At 39.5% G+C, this 11,171-nt stretch overlaps 1 protein-coding gene across 1 annotated transcript in view; it reads left to right on the top strand.

The window, feature by feature from the left end:
- Window positions 1-11,171, top strand: part of nlrc5 (NLR family, CARD domain containing 5) — a 318,897-nt gene that overhangs the window by 48,525 nt on the left and 259,201 nt on the right. Inside the window, exons 3-4 of the mRNA XM_048606000.1 lie at window positions 8,298-8,596; window positions 9,805-9,879. Coding sequence (XP_048461957.1) covers window positions 8,299-8,596; window positions 9,805-9,879 — 373 coding nt within the window. The 5' untranslated portion in view covers window position 8,298. The remainder of the gene's footprint in view (window positions 1-8,297; window positions 8,597-9,804; window positions 9,880-11,171) is intronic.

Genomic DNA, 11,171 nt, shown 5'->3' with positions numbered 1-11,171 from the left:
GCTGATGTTGCCCGAAACGTCAGCCTTCCTGCTCCTATGATGCTGCTTGGCCTGCTGTGTTCATCCAGCTCTACACCTTGTTATCTCAGATTTTCCAGCATCTGCAGTTCCTACTATCTCTGCTACTTACTTAGAATGAGTTTAGACTTTAGGGCAGGAAATTGAATTAATTCAGTAGGAGTTTGCACTGTGCAAGCACTGCCTGGTTTCTCAGACTTTACAGAAGCAAAGACAACGGTGCTGGAGAGGCCACAAAAGAAGCAGTTACATTGCTTTTAACTCTCTTCAACATAGAATCAGAAGGAAGAGAAACAGAGAATGCTGGTGTAACTCAGCAGGCCTAGCAGCATCTGTGGAGAGAGAATCAGAATTAACGTTTTGAGTTCAATATGACTGTTCTTCCAAACTCAAGGTGTCTAACAAGATGAAGAAAGAAATGGAACTGAGGACCAGGATCAGCTTCAAGCTGGTGTGAAATGGTACTGTGGGCGGAGAGGTTGAGAGTGTGCATATGGCAACACATTGCATTGTATATGGATCTCAGGATGCGGCAGGAAGAGTTGTCTGAGGAGTGTTGTATATCACAGGGAAGCCTGGAACCTGGCTATGTTCAAAAGTCGGAATATGAAAGATGGAGTTTCAGTTGAAATCCACATGGTGTAAGGCAGAACGGGAGACAGTCGCTGAGGAAGGAACTGTGGCTATGATAGCAGGTTTTGGCAAATGACCTTATCAAACAGAACGGAAATCAAAAGCATTGAAGTTGATCAGGCTGAAAGACTAAAATGGAAATATACTGAAGCTGACATCTATGATTTAGAAATTTCTTGCAGAGATATTTCCTATTGTTAATTCAGTGATTGGGTCGTCTTTTTTTTTGTATCTCTACATCACCATTCCCCCCAGTGTTGAAGATGACAATTTTTAGTGAAAGTTAATTTTGTTCAATGACATGCAGTCAGCGTTGCAACTGTAAGTATGTTATAATGTGAACCAGGCTGAATGGACCACTTGGTCTTTCATTTCTTCTTAATAATGGATTAATCTCTTCTTTTCACTCCAAGATATCAGCAACAAGTCACTCCTTGAACATCTTGCTGTATTCATGGGAAAACCTTTGTTGCTTTTCTGAGTGATGCTTCCAGTGATCCTGAATTTAAAAATTGCTTTTGGTTCTTTGTGAAAGATGTGTGAAACAGAAGTAAGATGAGAATAACAGTCACATTACAGAATGGCATTAAGATGAGTGTTTTTAGTTGTGCCAATCTAAATGTATGCAGCATTCACAAAAGGATGGGTGAATTGATAATACCATTACAGGTAAAGCAGTATGATTTTATTGCAATTATGGACACTTGATTGCAAAGTGACAAGACTGGGAACTGAATATTGAAGGATATTCTACATTTGGAGGGAATAGGCAAAAATACAAAGATGTTGGGAAAGTACAGATGTTAAGGCATGAGATCAGTGTATTAATAGAAAGGATTCCCAATTACATACATAGAATGTAGAATCTATTTGATTGGAACTAAGGAAGCAGTGGTTCATAGGTACCAAACATTAATGGTAATGTACTAGCTGACCAAGAAACTAGACGTACAGATAACAAGGGTTATGGGGTAACCATGGGTGATTTCAACCTACACATAGACTAGGTGAACCAATGTTATAGAGGAAGAATTCCTGGAATTTGTTCAAGAGGTTTTCCTGAAGAAATACATTAAGGAACTAACTATGACACATGCTTATTTTAACTATTGCATTATACAATGAGAAAGGGCTAACTAATAATCTTGTTTTAAAATAATCTTTAGGAAATAGTGACCATAATATGATATAATTTACCTTTGTTTGAAAACCATTTAGTTTTAATCTGAAACTAAGGTCTTATATCTAAACAAGGGCTGTTCTGAAGGTATGAGAAGAGATTAGTTGCGGTGGATTATAAAAATGTATCAAAAGCTTTGAGTGTACATTGGCAATGGCTAAGATTTAAAGAAATGAGCTTGCGTTTCAAAAGTAATTTGCCATTTAGGCAAAAGTGCGCAACGGGTAAAGTAACTATCTTTGACTTACTTTATTCGCTATTGGCAGTGAACAAGGCAGTCAGTAGTGAACAAAGGAAGTCAAAGATAGTTTTCAAGCAATTGAGGAGTTTTATCAAGTTTCCAAAAAATTGTATGGCTGAGAATTAGGAAACCTTTAGAATTCAGCAAAGAAGCACCAAGAATTTGATAGTGAAGGTGAATAGAAAGTGAATGTAAATTAGCAAGAAACATAAAAATTGATTGTGAAAACTTCCAAGTGTCCAGTGTTATAGTAGAACAGAAAGAAAAATACTGTTGGAGAAATTAATGGGAATCAAATGGGAATTAAATCCCCAAGACCCAAATGACATTCATATTAAAGTTGTAAAAGAGAAGGCTACAGAGATAATGGATGCATTAGTGATCATCTTTCAAAATTCTATTAATTCTACAAAGGTGCCTGTAGACTTTCAGATTGCAAATGCAACTCCACTGTTTAAGAAAGAAGGGAAAGGGTAAACAGGGACCTGGTAGCCTGACATCAGTAGTAGGGACAATATGACAATCTAATAGAATATTAGTGACTTTATGGATATTGAGAAAATTATGGTCTGATTTGACAGAGTTGACATGGATACTTGAAGAGGAATTTGTATATGACAAACCTAAGATTTTTTTAGTGGATGTTACAAGCAGAGTTGATATGGAGGAACTGGTGGATGTGGTACATTTTGATTTTCAGAAGATTTTTAATAAGGCTCCATACAGGAGGTTAATGTAAAAGTAAAACCATATGAGATTGGAGGTAATATACTGGTATTGATTGAGGATTGGTTAGCAGGTAGAAAACAAAGAGTAGGATTAATTGGGCCATTCTCAAATTGGCAGGCTGTGATCAGTCAGGTACCACAAAGATCGATGTTTGAGCAGCACAGTGCCTCAGTGGTTAGCACTGCTGCCTCACAGTGCTAGGGACCCAGGTTCGATTCCACCCGTGAGTGACTGTTTGAATCGAGTTTGCACATTCACCCCATGTCTGCGTGGATTTCCTCCGGGTGCTCCAATTTCCTCCCACAGTCCAAAGATGTGTAGGCTAGGTGGATTGACTGTGCTAAATTTCCCATAGTGTCCAGGGATGTACAAGTTAGGTGGGTTAGCCATGGGGAACGCAAGGTTACAGGGATAGGTTGGGGGTGGGGGTTGAGTCCGGCTGGGATGCTGTTCAGAGGGTTGGTGTGGTCTTGATGGGCAAAATGGCCTGCTTCCACACTGTAGGGATTCTCTGATTCTATTGAATTAGATTCCAAGTTTGCAGATGATATGAAACTTGATTGGAGGATGGGTAGTGAGGAAGATGCAGGGAGACTGCGAGATGATTTAGACAGACTAAGAGAGTGGTCAAGACTATGACAGATGGAAAATAACACAATAATTATGAAGTTATCCACTTTGGGAAGAAGTGCAGACTGCTCCTTAAATAATGAGAAATTGGAAAATGTTGATGGTCAAAGGGACCTGGGTGTCCTTATAAATAAGTCACTGAAAGCTAGCATAAAGGTGGAGAAAGTAATTTGGAAAGCAATCCTTGTGTTAGCTCTTATCACAGGTAGATTTGAGTACAGGAGCAAAGAAGTCTTTCTTCAATTTCACAGAACACTATCGTACGACACCTGGTGTATAGTGTGCAGTTCTGGTCCCTGGTCCTGAGAAGGTTTTACTTACTATGGAGGGATTGCCTCAGAGTTTCATCAGATGACTTCAGGGATGGTGAGACTCTCCTATGAGGAGAGATTCAGGAGACAGGACCTGTATTCTCTGGAGTTTAGAAGTGATCTCATAGAAACTTGCAAAATTCTTAAAGGGAGAGATAGAGTGGATGTGGTATGCTGTGGGACATACAGCCAGGGACACAGTCTCAAAATAAAAGGCGAGCCCTCTCATACTGAGATAAGGAGGAACCTCTTCACTCAGCAGGAATTGTTGGAATACTCTACATCAGAGGGCTGTGGAAGCTCAGCCATTAAGTAAGTTCAAGCCAGAGACTGCTAGATTTCTAGTTAATAATGTCATCCAGGGATATGGGGATAGTACAGGAGTATAGTTTTGAGCCATAATGTAGACAGCATGGTAGGCATAGAAGGCTGAATGGCCTACCCCTGCTCCCATATACCTATCTACCTTCCAAATAGTAGGGAGGGAGAAAAGAAAGAGGATCGAGGGATGAAAGCAAGTACGAAGAAGTGTGAGATGCAATGCTTTTCTGTCTCCTGAATTAGAAGCAGAGAAAGTTGTTTCACCTATGTTGGGACTGTTAAATACTAGGATATTAGTTTTACACCATATTTCTCAATGACTTGGCTGAAGTATTAGAGAACTATATGTCAATGATTTACTTCTCCAGTTCTACCCACTCAAGTTAGGGGATCTGAGAACTCAATAACACAAGAAGTAGGAGCAGAAGTAGACCATCTGATCTAATGAACCTACTCTGCCATTCAATACCATAGTTGCTACCCTTTTGCCCATTCCCTAAATACATGGACTCTGTGAGAGATAAGACATCTGTCCAGCTCAGCCTTAAATATATTCAATGAAGGAGCATTTGCAATCCTCTAAAGTAGAGAATAAGATTCACACCTATTGAATGAAAGAATTTCTCCACATTTCAATCCTACATGATTGGTTCCTCAATCTGAGACAATGCCCTGTGTTTCATTTTCCCAACCAGTGGAAGCAATCTCGGAGCATCTACCCTCCCAAGCCCCTTCGGAATTATTGCTCGTTCAGTGAGACTGTCTGCCATTTTCTGAGCTCCATAGAATATATGTCATAAAAAGCTAACCAGAAATATAAAAACAGATAGGAAGAGTTTCAATAAATATTTAAACAGAGTTGACAAAGCGAGCATTAATCCTGCAGAAAGTGAGACTGCAGAGTTAATAATGGAAAATAAGGAAATGGCTGATGAATTGAACAGGTATTTTGCATCAGTTGTCATTATCGAGAATAGTAGTAACATGCCAGAAGCAGTGATGAGTCAGGAAGTGAAAGGGCGAGATGGGGAGGTCAGGAAAATTACAGTCCCCAGAGATGTGGTACTAAGTATATTGTTGGAGATGTGGGCAAATAAGTGCCTAGGTCCTCATGGACCTCATCATAGGGTGTTAAAAAAAGTGGTTCATGAGATAGCTGAAGCACTGATTTTAATTATCGGTGACAGTCCCATGAGATTGGAATACAGCAAATGTAACTCCTGTATTCAAAAATGGAGGGAGTCAGAAAACAGGATTCTATAGGATAATTAGTTGAACATTTGTCAAAGGGAAATGTTAAAAGCTATTATGAATGGAGTTATCACAGGGCAGATGGATAAGTTCAAGGTAATCAGGCAGAGTCAACATGGTTTGGTGAAGGGAAAACCATGATTGACCAATTTATTGAAGTTCATTTGAGAAGGTAGCTAAAAGGGAATCTGTGATCTACTGTACTTAGATTTCCAGAAAGCATTGGATAAGTTTCCATATCAAAACTAATTGTAGAAAATAAGGGCCCATGGTGTCGGGCCAGCACATTGACATGGATAAAAGATTGACTGGCTAACAGGAAGCAGAGAGTAGTCATAAAGGTTTTTTTGGTTGACAGTTGGTGCGCCAATGGGATTGGTTCTGGGATATGAACTATTTACAATTTATATACGTGACTTAGATGAAAGGAAATAAGGTGTAATTGTCAACTTTGCTGATACAAAGATCGGTGTAAAAGTAAGTTTTGAAGAGGAATTATAGAGGCTACAAGAAGATGCTGATAGGTCACATGATTGGACAAAGATATGACTAATGGAGTATATTGTTGGAAAATGTGTAATTGTCCATTTTTGCAGGAAGAATAACAAAGAAGCACATTATTTAAATGGTGAGAGATTGCAGAGTTTCAAGATGCAGAAGGATCTGCATATGTTTATGCAGGAATCGCAATAAGCTTAGTAGGCAGGTGCAGCATGTTAGCAGGAATGCTAATAGAACATTATTATATATCACAAGGGAATCTGAATATAAAATTGGGGAGATTATGTTTCAGTTTTACAGGGCACTGGCAGGACCACATCATGTGTACTGTGTACAGTATTGATTACCATATTTAAGGAAGGATCTCAATGCATTGGATGCACTTCAGAGAAGGTTTACCAGACCAATACCCAGAATGGAGATGTTGTCTAGAAGGGAAGGTTGGACAGGCTATGCTTGTATCTGTTGGACTCTGGAAGAATAAGTGATGACTTGATTAAAACATAAAACATATAAGGTCCTGAGGGGTCTTGACAGGGGATGTGTGGAGAGGATATTTCCTCTTGTGGGAGAATGTAGAAATAGGGGTCGCTGTTTAAAATTCAGGAGTCACTTATTTAAAATAGAGACAAATCATTGGAAATCATTTCCTGCAAAGGTTTTAACGTTCCTTAAATATTTTAAAGGCTGAGTTAGACTGAATCTTGTTAAATATGAGGGTGACAAGTCATCAGCAGTAGGCAGGAATGCAGATTTAAGGTTACAATCAGATTAACCATTATTGAATGGTACAGGTTTCAGGGACTGAATGGCTCATCGCTCCTAATTCATATGTTTGTATGTTGGCATGAAAGCCATTAAAAGATCAGTTAACTCAGTTGGCTGGATAGTTGCTTTGCAATGCAGAGTGACAACAGCAGCATGGGTTCAATTGCAGTACCAGCTGAGGTTATCATGAAGGTTCCTTCTCAATCTCGCCCCTCGCTTGAGGCGGGGTGACCCTCACAACCAGCTGCCTCTCTAATGAGAGAGCAATCCTCTAGAACTATTGTGGCTTTATCTTCCCTGCTGCTGCACACCTCTCAGCAGTGTTTGGGTTTTGTAGAAACATCCGGAGCAGCCTATTCTACCTGTTGGACCTGTTCTGGTTTTCCTTGTTCGTGCGTGATCTGTGAGCTAATCCCATGTCCTTTACTAGCAGTGTCTCTGTGCCCAGCTCCTGTGAGAAAGTTGAAACCCATTCAGCTGATCTGAACTTGGAATGGTGCCTCGGTTCAGCTCAGGGCAGATAAACAGTGCTGTCAGTATGCTCTGCCTGACAAATGAGGGCCCTGGAGGAGCAAAGTCAATCCCTGATTAAGTAGTTTTCTGTTGTTTTATCTTAACGCAACTTATGTTGGCATCAAATTCCACTTGTGCCAATGTACCTTGTGGGGCAATCTAGAATGAGAGGTCACAGTTTTGGGCTAAGAGGCGGCAGATTTAAAACTGAGATGAGGAAGAATTACTTTTCTCAAATGGTCATGAATCTATGGAATTCACCACCCCAGAGTGGGTTGATGCTGGCACACTGAATAAATTTGAGGAAGTAGACAGATCTTTAATTAGTGATGGGTTAAAGGGTTATGGAGAGTGGGTGGGAAAATGAAGTTAAGGCCAAGATGAGATCAGCCATGATTGTAATAAATGTCAGATAAGGTTCAAGGGACTGAATTGCCTACTTCTGCTCCAATTCTTATATTCCATACATCATTTGTAGAGATGTTTCATTTTGCACTAATTTTGGTTGTGGTGTAAATCCAGAATTAAACTCACAGACAAGGGATTCTCACTGTTTCACATCAAAAAAGTCAACTGGTTCTCTGGGTTAGATTTAGCATCAGACATATGGTTGTGATTTGAAATGAGGCCTCAATATATAATTGATACCTGACTGTCCTCCCTTTACAAATAAAAGTTGTATGGTAAATACAAAAAGACAGTGTATTGTACTGAAATGTAATCAATGACATTATCATGAGATAAATTGGCAATTCATGAAGCAATTTAGTGGTGGTGGGGAATGGTATCAAATTGAACTTCCTTGCATGAACCTCACAGAGAAAACTGTCAGTGCTCGTATGACGATATGTTTTGTCAAATTCTCAGCTAAATATATTCTGAAGAAATTTGTCATTGGAATCCCTTCCTACAGGAAAAGTGCTGCAGCAGACTTTCTATTAACCGGCATGTATTGGACCAGATATGTGTCAGTTGATAAAATTCCGGTTTATCAACAGCAGAATCTCATTAGTTGCCGGTTTATCGAGAGTACCCGTTCACAAGGCGCCGTTTTGCTGCATAGAAATGCAAGTTGTTGTTTAAATCAGCTTTAACTGGAGTGAGCCTTGGCAAGTTTTCCTTTACTCAGCCACAAAGGCTATTTGAATATTTTAAACATGTAACATTATATTCCAACTTTTCATTGTGGTTTCTTTGCCAGGATGAGCGCCAGTGGAATTAAGGAAGTGGTGGAGAGTAACTATGGTCAAGTAGTGGAGTGTCTCAGTGTGGAAGCTCACCATGCCCTTGAAGAGGCTAAGGGTATCCTCAGTAAGAAGGAACTGGATCTTATCGAGAGCAAAAAAACGAATGTGGAAAAAGTTTCAGTATTGCTAAACAAGTTGATGACCAAAGATGATGAGACCTGCAAGAAATTCTTCGAAACCCTCATTATCATTTCACCCAATAACATATTCCCAATGTGTCTGGAGAATTTGCTTATGACAGCTGGAGATGAAGGTAATTGGTGCTGTGCTTAAAATAGGTTACAACCTAAAGGGCATAAAAATTCATAGCATTTGAGAAGAAGCACTATGCTTTTGTATTTTGTTCGGTTCTGACCCAGTCTATTTGGAGTTGATTCAATTTGTCCAACATAGAGATTGCTTGATGAGGAAAGAGCAAGGTCCATCTAATTTATTATTCTGTGGCTTAGGTTGCACTAAACCATAATCGAGGACTTAAACTTTCTTTACACTATAACTGTTTTCCATCCCACTGCAATTGTAGTTTAAACATGTGGAAAGGAGTCTATGTTGAGCTCTGAAAAATTTCTTCTTTATATATTCAACACTGAGCAGAGATAAGATGTAATGTGGATCTCATTTTGCAGCTTATAGTTAGCATATAGTGACAGCACCTCCCCATCTCACAACCTCTACCATTTAGGAGGACAGGGCAGTGAATGCATAGGAACAATATCACCTCAAAGTTCCCCTCCATACACGCACCATTCTGTCTTGGACATATGTGGTCTACTCTTCATCTTGAGTTGAAATCCTGGCATTCACTATCGAATAACGCTGTGGGAGTGCCTTCACCTCACACACTGCTGTGGGTAAAGAAGGCATCCACCACATCTTGCTCAAGGGCAACCAGGAATGGTCAACAAGTAATGGCTTTGCCACCTATGCTGATGCTGAATTGATTTCTTATGATTCTAAATTTCTTTTTCCTACATAGAAATGACTGTATTATAGCTAGTTTTGGAACACATCTGCATGTCTCAAAAGCAATTATCAGGGATGAGAATGAGACCCCATTGTCCAGGTCTGATTCCATGTCGTAAATGAACAATGGCTCACTTTCACCAGTGTCCAAACATGGATGTATAATTCAATTTTCAATTGGGTATGGAGCAGCATATAGGAGGAAGTAATTTTTAAAAGACATTTTGTGACCTGAATAGATTGCTGACTTAATGCGCTCGACTGTTTTTTAATTTGCATGTTTAAGTATTGTCTATGATCTGAATATCGTGATGTTTTCAGATGGTTCAAGGTTATATAAAATTACAAAGGCACTAATCTGGCTTCCCCAAAAAGGAAAACTTAAGGCATATATTATAGGTGATTGTGTCTGGCAGTCAACTGGTCAGGTACAGTTCTGGAAGTTTATGAACAATATAACTAATGTGACTGATATAAATGCATTTATTTTCTTTCCAGTTTTGTTGCCACAGGAACTGAGAGAATCTAATTCCAACGATACTGCACACTCTGATGTAGAATTAATTGCAACAGGTAGGGATGGAAGTCATAGAATAGATTCTTTTTAGAATTATAGAAAGTAAAGTGAAATCACAGTGCAGAACGAGGTTAATCAGCCCACTGATTCTGCACTAACCCTCTGAAGATATCCCACCCAGACCAGATTTTAGAATAAATCTCCAGTTGGAATTGTCTGTGGGTCCAAATCCTGCAGCTTACTGCAGTCTTGGAAGGATGGCAACCCCATTGCTAGAGAGCAACATGTCCACTGTAGAAAGGTAAAATAATTGCTCAGAGGCTGGAATCCCATCACCAAGTCACCCTTCATTTGTATGTGCACTGTACATGGACGGTGACTAGACAGCTTAGAGCCAGCCCCTGGACTGAGGAGACCTTCTAAATCTCCTTTTTATATCTGTCAGCCATGGCTCATAGTCACTGAGATCCACCTGACCATGATTCCAATCACTAAAGAGGTGGACAATTGTTAGGCACCCTCTGAAGTCATTTCAATTTTCTAAATATAAGGAACTTAGGAACAGAAACAGATCAATCAATGCCACTATCTCCAGATCCTTTGATGTCATTGCCTCTGGAAATCTATCAATTTTTATCTGAATGAGTGAGCTTCCACAGCCCTCCGAGGTCAAGAATTCCAATATTTAACCACCTTGTGATTGAAGAAATCTATTGTTCACATATACCTAAAGATGCTTTGACATTCTGTCTTTATGCTCTTCACTAGTTCATATTCTGTGTTTTTTTTTCCATTTTCAGTGTCTTGCTCATTCTTTGCTGGATTCTGAATTGCTGTCAATCCTCATAATTGCTTCCAATGCTCCCAGCCTCTCAACTGTTCCCCTCCTACAGGGGGCACATTCATCTCTGCTGGTGGGACTGCAATCCTTCTAAGACTATTAATTCCTGACTTTTATTGAATTCAAATTCCACCATTTGCCATGGCAGGATTTGAACCCATTTCCCCAGAATATTACCTGGGCTTCTGGATTAATAGTCTAGCGATAAAACCGCTTGGCCACTGCCTTAATTGGCCATTTACCAATTAAAACTGTTACTTTTAAATCTGCTATTAACAAAATTTTGTTAATCAAAAGGTAGAACAAGACTCAAGGCACTAACTTGCCCATTTCTGTTCCTAACGTTAGAAATGATGGGACAAAACAAATATTCAACCCATGCAACCCAGGGCTTGATCAGGAATTAGTGTGGTGAAAGCTTCAGCTGTAATGGCCACATTGGCAAAATTTATTTCTACCCCTGAAACAAATGGCAGAAATACTTTGGCAATGTCATTGCTAAGAAGT

This window comes from Rhincodon typus, chromosome 15 (assembly GCF_021869965.1).
Source record: "Rhincodon typus isolate 14 chromosome 15, sRhiTyp1.1, whole genome shotgun sequence".
Taxonomy (NCBI): Eukaryota; Metazoa; Chordata; class Chondrichthyes; order Orectolobiformes; family Rhincodontidae; genus Rhincodon; species Rhincodon typus.
This window is presented reverse-complemented; position numbering and strand designations above follow the sequence as displayed.